Here is an 18524-nt window from a genome sequence, read left to right on the forward strand (position 1 = left end):
AATATAATAATATAATTGATAAAAAAAATACAAACTGCCCCAGATAAGGACGGCACAACGTACAAGCGTCCCCCAACTCCGCCGTTAATTTAGTAAACCACAATTCCAAAAAATAATTTTGGGCCGAGACCAGACTCTTCCACGGCGTGCAGCAGAATGGCCCTCCAGTGTTCAGACGAGCCTCTCAGTCCCTGGTGAAAGGATGAAGGGCGCAAGCGTAGGGCATGTGGAGAGGGGGAAATGGAAAGAAGGGGGTCTGGTTGAGGGACATGGCGGTGGTTGCTGCCATTACAACTGGACTATGAAGATTAATTTTTGTTCTGCTGTTTCATATTTTTGCCATAAAATTAGTATTTTAGAAAAATGTTGAGAAAATAACATTCAGCAAAAGGGCCAATCAAGGTTTGCACTTTCAAGACTTAAAATATGTATGATGGATGAAATCTTTACTGATCAAGTGGATTTTATGTCATGAAAAATAAAAAAACTCCACAGCTCTTTCTATTATACAAATCTGTAAGTACCACCACACCTGGCAAATACTGCTTCACATGACTTTTTCTTACTCCCAAAACTGAATGAACTTTATTTTGAATCTGCTGGAGATATTCAGAGCAGTGTGACATCAGTACTGAAGGTTCAGCAGTGCTTCTAGGCGTTGTAGAGATGTGGATAGGTGTGTACAAAGTCAGGAGAGTTCACTGATCATGACCACCTACATTAATCGATAACATAAAAAATCCTTTTACAAAATCGGTATGGTTGCTTTATTATCAGATGTCATATTACCTCTAAAATTACTTGAAACAGTTGCCAATAGAATTTGAAAACTGGCCAGACCAAACTGTTGTCCCTGTACTTTTAAAGTTTAGGAACATAACACTCCTTTTCTCATATTAACAAAACCATCATTCATACTGCAATGAGACACACCTGATGAGGATATGAGCAAAGTGAAAGAGACAAGAGAAGAAACACACATGCAGGTATATTTTGAGTAATAGTACAACAGATGGTTAGTGGATCAGCATTAGTCTTAATACTGTTAAAGAAGCCAAAATTTCATTCAATAATTGTTAATCTAATGTACACAAGAGCCTGTCATTTTTCTTACTTCACTGTTAAAGATTTCAGATTACTGAAGACTTAGCTGTTTACTCTGTCTCCTTTGGCAACCACAGTTTTTGTCCACGTATCTCCTTTTTGCACAGTGTGAATACAGACATGCATCCAAATAAAATCCCAAGCACCATGTAATATCCACCATACACCAGAAACTGCAAACAAACACAGATGGCACAATATTCTAAAGCAGTAGACAATTTCTGAACTCTAAAAATGGAAATTAGCAATGACATACAATAAAATACAATTTATAAAATGATCAAGTGTGTAGGCCTATTTATAGCAAGACAATTTAAATTGAAGACTATTAACTCAGTGTAAAAGAACAGTCTACTGCATATGTCCAGCAACTGTGTCCATCCTCTGTGTCACCTATTCATAACACTTTCTAAAATGATATTTTATAAATAAAGGAACTCAATTCTTCCATTTTATGCTGCTGATCATGAAAATTATTGCTCTAAGAGTCATAACATGTAAGAGAGTTTTTCAAGTTATGAGAATTATTGCTTGCTCCTTAACTGTTGTGTGTATAATTCAATACATTATTAATTTCTATTATGAATGTAGAATTAAATGATTTGCAAGAAAAATATCATACAGCTGCAGATACAAATTATACTAAAAATTTGTACTGTCATGTGTCCAGGGTTCCATGACTAATAATAATGGGTTCTGGACTTGATGATTAGATTTATTGACCAACTGCAGGTCATAACTACAAATAACTATAACAGTATTGCCAATTCCACACTAAAAATCACTCTACACTAAGTCTTCTAAGTATGCAACATACTTTATACTTCACTGGACTTGTGCTGTATCTAAATACTAGTGTGGATAAGATCTCGGCTGAAGAAAGGAATGTTAAGCAAGTTTCAAATAGGTTGCAATTGACATTCTTAATTTCTAGTTTTCCATTGGATGGTACATGAAACACAAATATGAATAATAAATATTGACATTTTCAGCATGTTCAGATTTCATATTATATTTGTTCTCATATACTGTAGCATTCTGTTGCTTTTTATTGTATAGGTCATATTTAACAATCACTTACAATGTTATACATCAGTGTTATTTTTACACTTATTGTCACTGGTTTTTAATTATAGATATTTCACCATTACACTGGACATCACATAGTTAAAAGAACTAACCATACTGATATCAAAATGATTGTAATATTCCTACTTTGAAAACTGTGAAGTTTAAATATATTTAAAGTTCATTATATATTTTAAATTTAATTAATTTTGATATTATTAATATTTCTTATTCCATACACAGGCATTACATGTTCAGTGTAGGTTTACTATGTTTGTGTATGCAATAAGGCTGATACATACTTCTTGTTCAGTCATAATTAACATGGTCCCACATTATCAGTGTTATTCTACAAGTTGAATGGCTGGTGATCTAGAAACCAGATTTTATGTGAGACAGTGCTTACCTGAGTACGTGTATCAAGGGCCAGAACCCTTTCATCAACAACAATTACTGTTAAAATGGACTGGAATACCAGAGCCAAGAAAGTGTTCACACCGAAGATAAGGCCATAGCTGTTTTCATTCAAGTGTTCTGCAATTTCAGTACTGTAGATAAAATAACTATGTAAATATATGTGCATATATATATAACCTATTAGAAGAATCGTTTGATATATTCATCAGATATTATTGGGGTGTTAAAATAAAGGAATGTGAGAGGGGCTGGACATTTAGCGTAAATAGGTGAGATGAAAAATATATAAAAATTTTACTTCAAAACTTGGAAAGGAAGCGCCCATTAAGAAAAGTGGGAGTATGAACTGGATTCATCTCACTCAGGACAGGCCCAGTGATGGGCTCTTTTGAAGATAATGAATTTCTGAGTTCCATAGGAGGTTGGAAATGGTAGATTAACAAGAAGGTGATGATTTACATTGTAATGGATTGATTCATTCCCTTACAATTCTTTAATTCTATTACTTTATATTAATATCATGAAGACTGATATATAGCTTTTCAATGGCTGATGTTTACAGAGTCACTGCTTAGCAATGGGTCTATACACCACAGTACTAATCTGTACTAAACTAATCTGATGTCAGATGAAAACACACTCCTGTTATATAGACACAGCACAGACCATGCAGAAAACACAGCACTCACACTGTTGCTTGGCATGGACCACAGAAAATATTTCCACTGCATTGTTGTGTGGCATATGTGCTGGAATATACATTATTTACCAAGCAGTTGCCTAGCAATGTTTTGATAAAATCCATTGTAATATTTATCGAATTAAATTTCTTACCAGAAATTAATTGCATTTATGTAGATTTGAAGCTTGATAGGAAATAAAATAAATATTTTGAAAGTTGAAGACTTTCATTAACTTGATGTTCATTTAATCAGTATTTCACTGTAATACCCAGTTAGAAACCTCTAAAGTATGGCTGGAAATTGTTACAGAATAAATTCAACTTACTTGGCAACAGTAATCATGGTATGGAAGATGATTCCAAATAAGATATAGTATGTATACGCAGCTGGCAAAGAGTTGGCCATGGTTGATACAATGAGTAAAGTCCCTTCTATAAGTGAGCAAATTGCTAAAGTAGCCTCACCCACCATTTGCCAGTTCAGGCGTAGCCATCCACAACCTAAAGATGCTGTTGCTCCTAAAGAATAAATTATACAAGTGTGATGCAAAGCTGGATGTGATCTTCAGTGACATAATATTAATTTTCGGTTCAATCAATGTTTCAAACATTCTTGGTTCTGATGAATGATCAAATAACTGCATTCTGACTTAGTTTCCTTTTAAAAATGGACTGACAGTCAGGATGCATTCATTCTGTGAATATGTAATTTAAATGCAAATAAACTGACAGAAAGCTCACTTGGAACTCAAACCAGTACTGAAATGACAGTGCTACACCTTACACTTGCAGAAGTGCTGGCATGATGGGGGTGAGGAAGGTCATTAGGTAGCTTTCTAGGCCTGTCTGGCTTAGCAGGCCAGTTTATATGCTTATATTGCTCAAAATCTGAGTATGGTTACTAGACTGAATTATAATTTTGAAAAAGAACTCTCTTAATATTAAATTTAATAAACTCAGATTTTATTGATATTAATGCAGATAAAGGTAAAGCTGTCTTTGTGCTTAACTATAGATCCATGTATTCTTGACCTCAGCACTAATTGGGAGTGGTCAGCTTCACTTTCACGCCACTTTACCCCCAGGGGAACAGCCCCTGGTATCCATTGGATAGAAGGCTGGGTTGGCTCCAGGACCAGTCTGGACGATGTGGAGAGAAGAAAAATTTTGCCCCTACCAGGACTCAAAATCTGGCCCCTCAGCTGTTCTGCTCATAGCTAGTCACTATATCGACTGAGCTATCCTGTCTCCTGAACATAGATATTATATAGAATGTAAATGAAAGGTTCAGACAAACTTTGGTTCAAATTCAACATACAAAAACGACGTGCCTCGGCATGTCTAATCATGGACTTCTGTATTCATTCAAAGATTTTGGGGTAGCTGTAGATAGTGTGACATATCTATCAGTCATGGTAGGTGTTACTGAGACCATCTGTCATGGCATGGCATGGCATGTCTAAAAGGTGCCAGAGCACCATCATGAGTGCACCACATTCGTTTTTGACTGCCAGTGGTGTATCTTCCAGTGGCTTTGACAGATCATACAAGTGGAATTCTCAGTAATGGTCGCCTGTTAGCTGATGTGACAAAACATGTGGGCATACCAAACAGTCATCCACAATCCCTTCAAACATTAATGCTAAACACATTACCAACACCACCTGACTGCTCAAATGGACTGTAAATGGTAACATTAAGAATTCATTCAAAGGTCTACATACAACATGCAGGAGCAGGCAGTTAGTAACCTACCAGAAAGAAATAGGTCATCCAAATTGGTAGATCAGTTGAATAGGTCACGATAGTACTCTTTCAGCTATAACTCACACTTTAAATGTTTCTGGACACATGTTGACATGGATACTTTTTCTTGTTTTGGCATATAGAACTCATGCCCAAAGTTTGTCTGCACCTTTCAGTTACAACCTTTATACATAAGTGTGGAGCAGGCCAGACTTTTAACACTGATTCTGAATAGTCGCTGTAGCTTCCGTCAACCAGCCAAGCAGGAGGGGCACAGATGATCCATAGATTGTCAAGGAGTAGTGGCAGGAGGTAACTGAAGTTTTAAAAATGTGGTACATAAATAACACAGTGTGCAAGAACATATCTATTTGTGCAGCAGAACTGAAATGTTCTGGAATTTTTCTTAACCTTTGCCACAGAAACAAAAAACCCCTCTGGATGATGTTATGTCTCTAAAAATAATGAAGAACCAGACAAGATCTTGAAAAATCAACCCTCGGGCATTTTTAATCTCTTCTTGGTTATAACTATTTAGCTACATTAATGTTTATATAATCCAATATAATAACACAATCAAAACCTTTTTATTTTATTTATAATTTTTATAAACATTACCATTAACTGGAGCACTGGGATTTGGGTCTGAAGTAGAAGGGGTATTTTGTAATAATGTCTAGTCAGTTAAATAGTTTATGTTATAAAGTCCCACTTTCTTTTTGTGGCTGTCGGTTATGGCAGTTTAGTTATGATTCTGAGACATTTATTTTGAAATCTCTGTATCAGATACTGCTATACTCAATTTGAGTGAAGCATATTTCAAAATGAATGTAACCATTATCTGATATATGATTAATGCAACCTGCAGTATGAATTTTTGTCATAAAAAGCCCCAGACTCTTATAACCCCATCACTAGATAAAGCTAAATGGCTAGTTTCATAGCTCAACTGCTTTACATCTGCGAAGTGAAACCATGGCACTGAGTCATAAGAACTCCATGGAACACAGCCACTCTTGAGAAGCTCATGAAATTCTCTGGCTTTTAATGGACCTGAGAGTTCATTTCTATATTTACAAAATCCTGTCACTGGATACTATCCTGATCCAATTGAATTCAGTTAAACACCCTAATTCTATCTATTTAAGTTCCATTTTATTAATGTTCTCTCATTAATGCCTGTGTCTTGAAAGAAGTCTCCTTCCTTCAGGTTTTAAGCAAAATTTTTGCATGCACCACAAATGCAATTTAATTTATTAATATTAATGACCCATAAATTTGTTATTGTAAAAGGATGGGTGATACAAGAGAGACAAGGTTTATAACACTTTCTTGTGCTACTGTTCTTCAATATTTATTTATCCCTTTTTTCATTCACAGTGGGAATTTCCAAAAGTGCTCCTAGCTTTGCCATGTCTGTCAGACAATCTGTCTGCATGTAACAACTCTAGAACTGCTGAACAGATTTTCATAAAATTTGATACTGAAAAGTTTTACTATAATTTGTTGAAATATTGAAATTTTGATTAAAACTTTGCCAACAAGTGGCAGTCGCGGTATAGTTCGCTTGTGGACTGAAACCACAGAGAAAATCAGACAACAATAACAGACACTTGACATGAAGACCTACATGCATTCCTGTGTGCATCTCAAGCATAATTCATTAACTATTTACTGGAGAAAAATTGTTTCAAATCAATATCAGAGTAAAATGAAACACACATTTATGTCCAATACATTTTCCCCTAAGCCATTTTTTCGAGAATAATTAAATGAGAGGGATGTCATCACCTAACATGAGAATCTTTGGACTAATTTTGCTACAGATCATCTGCCTTGCCTGGTTTATTCTATTTTATGTGAACATTAGCATTAACAAGCTGAAAATGTATAGAAACGTAGCAGTGAGTGACCACACATGAATTGTTATGCTGTGCATACGTTTTGTAACTCACTCTCTTCTTATATCTAAAACATTTCAATACATAATTATATTTTACTTCTATTAAATAATGGGCCTCCTTTTATGTTCTGCACTATATATACCTGCTGCTATGTGATTAACACCACATACTTGTATGGCAAGAAAGGTATTTGTATTACTGAAAAGTGTCAGTTTCAAAATTTATAGCAATCTCATCCCTGAATCCGTGGTATAATTACTGCATTCAAATTAGGAGTCTTAGAATGTCATAATTATTCATATAAATGCATACACATGCATGCACACACACTGTGTAGCTGTTGTACCTACCAATTACTGTGTATATAGCTTCTACTGCTCCATGGTAAAGTTCAGTATTACTGTCCATATTGTTTTCAGTAATGATTAATTCCCATACCAACTGGATATAATTAAGAACCTGCACAAATATAAGGTAAGCATTTTAATCAACCTATTTTTCCATGTGCAATCATTATGCCACTTTCATTATTCATATTTATTAACTGCAGAACAAATTTGGTTCATTTCATCATGGCAGATGCCTCATCCAAAATGATTTATATATTTGATTTGAAACTGAGTTCTCTTTTATATAGTGTTTCAGTGAAGGATTTTTAAAAATCAGCTTATCAGTACCATAAACAAATCTGCCATAAACTATTCTGACATACATGAGTGAGTGTATATGCAATACTGTGAATGCCCTCTGGAATTATTAACCCATGTCCCTGATGCTATGCCACTATTTAACCTTCCTACATATCTTGAGGAAGTGAGGACACCCCCAAAGCAAATTCAATCTCAAGGAAACAGAGGAGCCTGATAGAAATCTTGGGCACAGAGGCTTCTTGATTAGAAACATGACATGCAAAAATATTACAGTATTAGTTAATCATGACTCATATTTCTAAATATGCAATGTGAATAATTTGTTATTAACATATTATAAGCACATAATAATAGTAATAATAATAATAATAATAATAATAACAACAACAACAATAACAACAACAACAACACCAATAATAATAATAATAACAATAACAATAACAAGAAAACACTGTTTGTTTGTTTCCATGTATGGCCTGTTTGATCTTTCTGACCACTTCTCATCTATGCAAGGACACAGAATGCATTTCTGAAGTTTAATCACACATAGGACAGATTCTCCCTCGTGGTGTCTCCACCTTATCATGGTGAGGGGGTTTGAGTATGCCAAGGACCCTGAGAGCTATACCAGCGGTAGCGTAGCTACTGGCAGGGCCTCCCTTGCTGGACAGGTCAAAGGGTAGGCATCAGACGAAGAGAGACACCAAAAACTGATGCCGGAAGCAGCGTCATCAGCAGCGACTTGAAGCACAGAGCAAATGATGCTCGAGATGGTTCAAGTTCGTATAGCAGCAGGCGTGACCAGAGTGGTTTGAACGGCTGCTGTACTGCGATGTGGAAAGCAAATGGAAAAACTACCACATTATCACTTTTCCTGGATAGTCTCTTTCCAAAAACAGAGATACCATATATGCGAGATGTTTCCTCTGGAGGCAAAACAATCCGGAGGTAAACTACTCCCCCAATCGGATCTCCGGGGGGGAGTGTTTCTAGAGGAAATGTCATGCAGGCGTTACAACAAGAAAAAGTGCGAAGATCAGAAGAAACAGCATGGATACAAGATTGGAACATGGAATGTCAGGACCTTGAATCAAGCAGGAAAATTGGAGAATTTGAAAACGGAAATGCAGAAGAATGAAGTGTCTGTGCTAGGTGTCAGCGAAGTGCGGTGGAAAGGACAAGGTGAAATAAGAAGCGGTGATTATACAGTGTATTATTCCGGAGGTGAACGGGCTGAAAGAGGTGTGGCAATAGTGGTGCATAAAAGTGTAGTGAGGAGTGTTGTTAAGAAGATTGCTTGTAATGACAGAATTATTGCTCTGAAGTTAAAGGCGGAACCGGTAGATATACTGATTATACAAGTGTACATGCCAACATCAGAGTATGAAGATGATGAAGTGGAAAAAGTGTATGACACAATTGAAGAAATTCTTCAGGAAGATGGAAGAGGAGACACAAACAGCATCATATTGGGAGACTGGAACAGCATTGTTGGAGATGAACCATATCAGAATATTGTTGGATCACATGGACTAGGAAGACGGAATCACAGAGGTCAAATGCTTATTGACTTTTGTGAACGAAATGGATTGATTGTTACCAACACTTGGTTCAAGAAGCCAAAGAGAAGAATTTACACATGGAAGGCACCTGGGGATTGGAAGAGGCATCAGCTGGACTACATCCTTGTGAAACATCGATTCAGAAACAGTGTGAAGGATGTGAAGACGCTTCCTGGGGCAGACATTGACTCTGACCACAACTTGCTGGTTGCCAAGTTCCGAACCAGGTTGAAGAAAATTATAGGATTTCGAAAGCGCAGACCCAGATGGGATTTGGAGAAGTTATATGCTCAAAGACAAAGCGTGCAAGAGACTCTAGAAGAGAAACTCGGTGCAATTGAAGGTGAAAGCGGAAATGCTGAAGCGCAGTGGAACGATATAAAAGAATGCATGTTAGATACTATCAGTGATTTGGTAGGTAAAGTTGAGAAGATAGCAAGAAAACCATGGGTTACACAGGAGATGATGAGTAAAATGGAGGAGCGAAGGAAATGGAAGAATGTCAACAATGAAGAAGGCAGGAGGAAATACAGGAGACTGAGGAATGAATTGAAAAGAGCCACGGACAGGGCCAAAAAGGAATATCTTGAGAAGATATGTAATGAGATTATGGAATTTCAAAGAACAGGCCGTTATGATTTGATGTACATGAAGACAAAAGAACTAGGATGGAAAGAGAATCATGGGATTCAAAATGTTGGCATCGAAGACTCCCAGGGGAATAGAATAGTAGATCAGAGGCAAGTGCTGAAAATTTGGGAAAATTATATTTCAGAACTATATGATCGACCTAATCGGCCAGAAACCTTAGAAGTTGAACCGGAAGAAGAAGTAGATACAGACGAGAAAGGACCATATATTTTACAAAGTGAGGTGGAAAAAGCTATCAAGGAAATGAGGAAGGGAAAGGCTACAGGAGATGATGATGTACCTGGAGATGTGCTCAAGTTACTGGGAGAAGGTGGTTTGAAAACACTGACAAAACTAATGAACACCATATATGAAAGTGGAGAGTGGCCCAAGGACTTTACAGAAGTTACAATGATTGCCTTAAAGAAAAAGACAAAAGCTACAAAATGCAGCGACCATCGCACAATAAGTCTTATTGCACATACAGCAAAGATAATAGCAAAGATACTTAAAAGAAGAATTGAAAGGAAAATAGAGGATGTACTTGGAGAAGATCAGTTTGGATTTAGAAGAGGAAAAGGAACCAGGGATGCAATTGGGATGATGAGAATTATAGCGGAACGAACTTTGGAGATAGATGAAGAACTGTGTGTTTGCTTCATAGACTGGCAGAAGGCATTTGACCGGGTAAACTGGACCAAATTAATGCAGATCCTGAAAGAAACAGGTATCGATTGGCATGAAAGAAGATTGATTAGCAAATTGTACATGGATCAGAAAGTTAGAGTACGACTGGACAGGGGGGAGACAGGAAGTGTGCAGATTGGAAGAGGAGTTCGACAAGGATGCTGTTTATCACCAATTCTGTTCAACTTGTACAGCGAATGCCTTACCAAGGAAGCTCTGGATGGGCTCGGTGACTTCAAAGTAGGAGGGCAAATTATTCAAACTGTGAAATATGCAGATGACCTTGTGTTAATGGCTAAGGAAGAAACTGTGCTACAGGGCATGATTGATAGACTAATTGAAATTGGAAGGTGCTATGGCATGGAAATGAATGTGGAGAAAACAAAAGTAATGAAAATTTCGAGACAACCAACCCCAGTCACAATAAAGATAGACCAAAAACAAGTGGAGAATGTGAAATGTTTTAAATATTTGGGTAGCTTGTTAACAGATGATGGAAGGTGTACTTGTGAAATTAAATCCAGGATTGCCATGGCAAAAGCTGCATTTAGCAAGAAGAAGAATCTTTTTACCAGCAAATTGGACTTAAATTTGAGGAAGAAACTAGTGAAATGCTACATTTGGAGCATAGCTCTGTATGGGGCTGAAACATGGACACTTAGGGCAGTAGATCAGAAACATCTGGAAAGTTTCGAAATGTGGTGTTGGAGAAGAATGGAGAAGATCAGTTGGACCGATTATGTGAGAAATGAAGAAGTGTTAATTAGAGTCAGTGAGCAGAGGAATATCCTACATGAAATAAGAAAACGGAAGGCTAATTGGATTGGTCATGTTTTACGCAGAAACTGCCTTCTAAAAGAAGCTATCGAAGGAAAGATAGATGGGCGGATAGAAGTGACAAGAAGACGAGGAAGAAGACGTAAGAAGATGCTGGATGACCTTGGGGACAGAAGAGGATACTGTCATTTGAAGGAGAAAGCTCTAGATCGCATTAAGTGGAGGAATTGTTTTGAAAGAGACTGTGGACCTGTAGTCTTGACAGATTACTGATGATGATGATGAGGACAGATTATTGACCCAGTGATAGGATGAACATTTCTGGAGCATGGTAAGCAGGCAGAGTGCTTCAGCATAACATGAGCTATAGGGGATGGGGAAGCTCATATTCTTCATATTCCCAAAAGGCTTCTTCTAATCTTTCAAAGAGGTATAGGTTTAAATTTGTGAAATGAAAATTCTGCACATAAGTGAGACTGAGAATTGAGCTGGGAACCCTCTGAATGAGAATTCAATGTCCTATCCTGAGATCACCAGGAGCCCTAAAAAAGAAAATAATCAGGTTGTCTTTAGAAGTACTTTTAATAATACACCAGTCCATAGCAGTATGAGCATTAAAGAAAAACATATGACATAAATCTCTCAAATATTTTTTCTCAACCATCCCACAGAGAGAAGGAATTTTACAGCTACAGTATGAAGCAATTCAGTCTTCACTTAAATTGGTTTGACAACCTTCTGACTGCATTCATCAGAATGTCTCAATACATAACAAATAACACCCAGTTGCATCATTTCATACCTCAACAAACTTTCAGTATGCAGACTTATTCCAATCAGCAAAATTTGAATATGCCAATAAGCTGAACATGTATCACCAAACAATCATTCATTAGGAAATTCACCCCTTATCAAAAATAAATTGGAACATTTAGATCTTCTTACAAAACAAATTATGGAGAGAAAATAAAATTCTCTCAGTTATATCTGACTATATGTAAGAGTAAGGAAGTCAAACTGGGGGGGAACAAAATTAAATATACATATCAAAACTCTTTAAGTGGATAATCTGTCATCATCATCATCATCATCATCATCATCATCATCATCAGTAATCTGTCAAGACGACAGGTCCACAGTCTCTTCCAAAACAATTCCTCCAATTAATGCGATCTAGAGCTTTCTCCTTCAAATGACAGTATCCTCTTCTGTCCCCAAGGTCATCCAGCATCTTCTTACGTCTTCTTCCTCGTCTTCTTGTCACTTCTATCCGCCCATCTATCTTTCCTTCGATAACTTCTTTTAGAAGGCAGTTTCTGCGTAAAACATGACCAATCCAATTAGCCTTCCGTTTTCTTATTTCATGTAGGATATTCCTCTGCTCACTGACTCTAATTAACACTTCTTCATTTCTCATATAATCGGTCCAACTGATCTTCTCCATCCTTCTCCAACACCACACTGGTGTTGGAGAAGGATGTAATATACCACCATAAACGTAATTGTGTTGTCCTAATCTTAATTTTACCTGATACAGTATTCAACAAAGAAATCTGTCAGGCATAGAATATCTTCCAGTTAGTATTCATAAATTTAAATTCAGTTCACATATTAGGTCCTTGCTGACATAAAATTTTTGTCACATCTGACTGACTGAAGACACAGGTTTGGATTGGTAACTGGATTAGTAACCATCTACAGTTCGTAACTAAATTAAATGTTACACTGTTACTGACTTTCACAATACAAAGCACTCCATAGTAATCTCTTCAGTCTATCTGCACTGGTCTTCACAGATTTATAACACAGGAACTATAAAAGTCTCACTAAATCACGCACTCCCAATTTGCGCTATAGCACACACAAAGTCCTCAAATCACACATTAAATCATCAAAGGCTGATTTCTTGTACCCTTCAATCTTCTTTTTTGCTTGCTGTACTCCTCCAGCTTACTGTTATTTTCTTGTTTGAGTGCTTCTGCCACTACTACTCACTCATAACTGCCTTGAACGAATTCTATCATTCTTCCTTATATAGTCGCGGAAAAGACATGGACCTACAGGAAACATGTATATTACATGATCGCTATCAAGTCAGTCTATTGGCTTGTCAGTCGGAAGTGCAGAAAACATAGCTTCCTCTAATGTTGCATGTTGGACTGTGTTTACAGAATTGTTGCCCAGCAACATGTTGATCAAATCTATTACATTATGTTCAGTATCATGGCTTCCAACTTTCAGGCTTCTATGACAATGTACATCATATGTCTTTCAGTTCTGATTTTCTCCTCTTAATCTGGGAAGAGGAAAAATAAAAGAAAGAAAATAGTGGATGACTGGGGGGATGAGGAGGAGGTGGTGGCAGGGATGATGTTAAAGGAAATGACTAAAATTGCTGTGTAAGACAACAAATAAACTGACATAACTTACAACCAAATATCAGGCATAGACATTCTCTGTCAGAGGTTTTATTTAAATATACAGGATGAATCATATAGAACCGGCCCGATGAATTTGCTAATAATTCCGCAGGTGATGCATATAACTGCTCACAATTATGACATAATAATCTGTGGGCCGTGCTAAGTTGAATGGTATGTGCATGATCCGGTAAGTGGCAGTCCTTATGCTGCAAGGTCAAGGACAATGCCGAAACGTGTCTGCAGTGGGCAGGCAACAGTCATCGAGTGCACTGTTGAACAGCAAGTGTTTCTAATGCCTACTTGAAAACGGCAGACACTTTCAACACCTGCTCTGATCACGGCACACAATCCATGATAAGATATGTGTAAATTACTTTAATATCTGTATGGTATATTTTATATTACACCTCATTTCGTCGGGCTGGTTCTATATGAATCACCCTGTATTTCTTAAGTGTAATGCACATGCCTGTAAGAATCCACAAGTTGCAAGTGCCCACCAGCAAGACCATTTGACCACATAAGTGTTAGTGTAGGCACTAGTGAAATCCTTCCATAGATAGTAATATGCAATTTTCCAGCGATTCGTAAGTCCTTTCTGGACATTCTGTAACCTGCTGGTGTCATGTGTTTCAACAGAGTGCGGCATAGATTCATGAGTCTCAGCATAAGCATTCTGTGATAATTCAGGTGAAGGTACTTTTGAAACTGAAACAAAAAATTCAAGTAGTACATGCACAATATCTCATGTGAAAACTTGTACAGTTTTATTCTTTGTGAATATTCTTCAGACTGACAATATATAATGAAGTTCCCTTCCAGTGAATTCCTGCACATGTGGACATGAAATATAACAAAATATAACTAAAAATGACCGTAAAATTTAAGACCCAATATGAGGAACGTAGTTATTCAGATTTTTATCACAAAGCACAAATTGAACTGCATCAAAATTTGACTGCAGGATCATTATACTTTGTGCTGGACAGGCAGACTGCAGCTTCAGGAAGGCAGTGGGGGACACAAAATAATTTTGTAAAAGACAGAAAACAATTACAACAGAACATCTTCTTTTATCATTTTAAATATTATCAATCTATGTGTTGCCCTGTCTCTTGTCACTGAATATAAAGTTCTAGGTTGTTTTTTGTGTTTTTGTTCTGCATTGTAGGTCATCCTTTGCCTGGGGTTCGATGTTATACCATATGTTATAGAAGCTATTCATGAAAATGTTATAGTTTTTAGTTTGTTCTCATTTGTCTTCTTGGGTATGTCACCATGAATGATATTTTTTCTTAGGGTGCACTGTGTATTCCTTCTGTGTTGGCATTTTGTTGTATCTGTTCCTGGTTACAATGTTGGAGAAAACTGCATAATGAGGAGCTTCATAGCTTGTACCCATGGCCAAGTATAATAAGAATAATAAAGTGAAGGAGGATAAAATATGCAGGGTATGTAGCATTCAGGGGGGAGAAGAGGAATTAATATAAAATGTTGGTGAGAAAGCCGGAAGGAACGAGAACACTAGGATGACACAGACATAGGTGGGAGTGTAATATTAAAATAGAACTTAGAGAGGATGGGGTGGTATGTCCTGGATTGATCTGGTTCAGGAAAAGGACCAGTGGAGGACTCTTGTGAATACAGTAATGAACCTTCAGGTTCTATAAAATCTTGAGTGGCTGAGTAAGAGTGGCTTCTCAAGAAGGGCTCAACTCCATGGAGTAAGTTAACTGTTCTATGTACTTCTTGTTTGTTGAAAAGCTTCCTTACATTTATAGCACAAAATGCATTGTGTTCATATTATGTAATCAAAAAAACAAAACTACCAGAAAACTAGAAATATAATTTAATTTGGAATATTTTCTTTCTTACCTGAGTCCTCTATGATAACTCCATGGTGTTCATTACCAGTAATTACATCTTGTCTGTCAATATTTGTTCGATTGAAATAGATGCTGTGCTTTACAGGTGGAAGAAACAATGCCCAGACTGTGGCTGAAATCACAGCTGAAAAAGAATATAATAAGAAATACAGAAATTTATATCACTGTACCAGGGAACAGTATTAACAGCAGCAACTTGCAAATGTGTCACCTCCTTATCAAGGACATCATGTTACATTTCACTTATCACTATCTCACTTGACACCTGTATGGATGTCTGAAACTACATGTTTCAGATTTACTTATAATGGTCTGGGCATGATGATCAAACTTTTTTGTGGGAGAGTACATATAACTTTTTTTATATTTTTTTATCTTCATTTCTTTTATAGAACAGCTCAAAATTTTGATGTGTTTTCAGACAGACAGTAATTAGAAAATATAATTTCACTGGTAACAGATCTTGTTTATAATGTATCCTATGACAGATTTAGAAATCGAGATGGTAATAGTTGAGGAAGTTTGAAACAATTCTGTAGTGAAAAGAATAAACAGCATAACTTCAGAGACATCAATTATACTAAACAGGAATGATGAGCTTACCTGCAAAAGAAATGAAATTAAGCTGGTAATAGTTCAATGTACCAGTTGACACTAGAGTTTGGGAAACAATACCAGACAAGGCACGTCCAAACAGATATGCAGCTCTTGTGTGACTGGTCACCTTCTGATAGTGTTCTCTGTCTACTTGGGCATATATATATGTATAATATGCAACCTCTGCTGCCAAGAAAAATGCATAGAACACCTCCATTACCTGTAACATTACATACGATCATACAGCTACTGATTTCACCACTGAGGTATGCTTTGTGTTTGTACGGGTTATTCATATGTCCAAGAAGTATTTCAAATATCTAGCAACCTCACGCTCATGCCTACCATCTATTATCTCCAGTGTAAAATATCCTTATGAACATATTTACCAAGATATGGATTTAAATTCATGACAATTACAGAACATTTTAAAAATATAAATTATATCTCTATTTCTGCAATCTTTGAAAGTTCCAGTTATGTAGGACAATTCTAATCATAATAAACTGTTTAAAAGATAAACTGATACCACAAATTTTTTACTTTCAGAGTTTTCTGGAGCACTTGGATCAAAAATAATGCAAGACAATTACGTAACTTCTAGAGAAGGTATGAAGGTATATAGTCTGGTGCATTCAGATGAGATGTTTATAGAGTTAAATTCCATTCTCTTATGTCAGAAACATGTTACATACAGTGTCTAAAAATTCATACCTCATATATTATGTTAAGCTCTATGTTAAGTTGAAACTGTAAAGAACAGAATAATTAGTTCAGTAAATTCTTTTCAGGAAAAGACTTGTTACTTCAAAGAGTTCAGCTCTGCATGCCTAAAATGGGTGTCCCTAACAGCTTCATGCTAGTTTATGTTCTGTGATGCTAAACATTAAAGTGGAGAGAAAGATGATATGGAAGAAATTATTTTCTTGCACCTGTTCCAGGATATACAATACCCACAGCAAGATGCTAAAAAATATGTGCAAGTAAAATTAATCTTCTGAACTTTGAGTCACAGACTTGATACTTGAATGAAACTTGTCTTTAAAATGTACAGCACATATAATACAAGGAATAAAAATGCTTAAAATAATGTCACTTTGATTTCCTGTTAATTTTTAACAAACAATTTTCAAGAAGATTACAAAAAATATAATTGCGTATGTAAATTTACTGTCATTAAAAAAGAATAGTGGCACACATTTCTGCCATAACGCATTTTCCTCTTCAAACACCTACAAATATTTTTGTGTAACCTAATGGGATTTGTAAGTTACAGCCTGGGAACATACAGTGGGTATCTAAATTCTTGGCAAGATATCCAATGAATAAGTAGTCAGATATGAGCGAAACCAACACACTGGCCAAAATCTGACAGATGGTAGAAACAGAATGTAGTGTGTGAAGTGTATGAAAAAAAAGCTGTTCTGTAACTACCAATTTATTTCATAGTCTGAAAGTACTGTAGACTAAATATTGTCTTCCTTCTGGTTTAGCAAATCGGAAGTTCATGGGACTCATTTTATGCTTCTCAGCAGTAGAGAAATAGTAATACTTATACTATAAGCATCTGTGAACATAATAAGTTTAAGGTTAAAAAATCATTACCTGCATTTGTAGAATACTCTTCCCCCAAATAAGCAAGCTCCATGTTATGATTGCAAAAACACCATCCAGAACAATCACAGGTTTGTAACGAAATAAATCAGTCACTAAAAACACAAATATGATCTCCACAAGATATGCATATGTCCCAGTAGAGAATATGACTTCAATATCCTGTGGACATAAACATGTAAAAAAAATACAAAATATGGCATTAGTTTCTAATAGTAAACACTGATAAGCTAAAAAATTATGGTTAGACCTATGGAAAGTATTAAAATTATATTTGTAATGTAATTTACATTATAATTAGTCAATAGTATTGAAATGCTTTTATTGGTATAATTACTTATGGTGGTGTAGTCTTCAAAATTGTAATTAAGCACATAAGCATTTGCCTAAAACTACAAAAAATGTTATTGTCATAAGTGCTGTTGAACACCTTCAGTATCTAACTGTTTCTGTGAAGTGAATGTATATAAGCAGAAAGATTCATTCATTTAATTTATTTTCCATATATCTATATGGGCATAAAACCTAGGATTTGGAAATAGTCCCTTTGATAACATAACATAACATAACATAACATAGCTACATGGTTTCACAGATCCTTTGTCCGGAAACCGGACTGGATATTGAACTCGTCACAGCCAAACTGACATTGCAATGTGCAACCTGGTCTAGACAATAAAATATTCAATAATTATAACATTGATAGGTACAACAGTATAGAAATCAGTCATCTTACAATTCTTTGCTAGAACATAGTCTTAGAAAACAGACTGTAAC

General features: G+C 36.1%; 1 protein-coding gene across 3 annotated transcripts in view; it reads right to left on the reverse strand.

The window, feature by feature from the left end:
• Positions 1 to 968: 968 nt before the first annotated feature.
• LOC111867384 (folate transporter 1) overlaps positions 969 to 18524 on the reverse strand; it is a 30161-nt gene continuing 12605 nt past the window's right edge. For all 3 annotated transcript variants that reach the window (XM_023857182.2, XM_023857180.2, XM_023857181.2), the window contains exons 3-10: positions 17739 to 17909; positions 16140 to 16353; positions 15526 to 15660; positions 14120 to 14358; positions 7272 to 7380; positions 3598 to 3790; positions 2579 to 2720; positions 969 to 1277 (exon numbers count right to left, since the gene is read on the reverse strand). In XM_023857182.2, coding sequence (XP_023712950.1) covers positions 1155 to 1277; positions 2579 to 2720; positions 3598 to 3790; positions 7272 to 7380; positions 14120 to 14358; positions 15526 to 15660; positions 16140 to 16353; positions 17739 to 17909 — 1326 coding nt within the window. In that variant the 3' untranslated portion in view covers positions 969 to 1154. The remainder of the gene's footprint in view (positions 1278 to 2578; positions 2721 to 3597; positions 3791 to 7271; positions 7381 to 14119; positions 14359 to 15525; positions 15661 to 16139; positions 16354 to 17738; positions 17910 to 18524) is intronic.

The sequence above is a fragment of the Cryptotermes secundus genome, unplaced genomic scaffold (genome assembly GCF_002891405.2).
Source record: "Cryptotermes secundus unplaced genomic scaffold, Csec_1.0 scaffold350, whole genome shotgun sequence".
Classification (NCBI taxonomy): Eukaryota; Metazoa; Arthropoda; class Insecta; order Blattodea; family Kalotermitidae; genus Cryptotermes; species Cryptotermes secundus.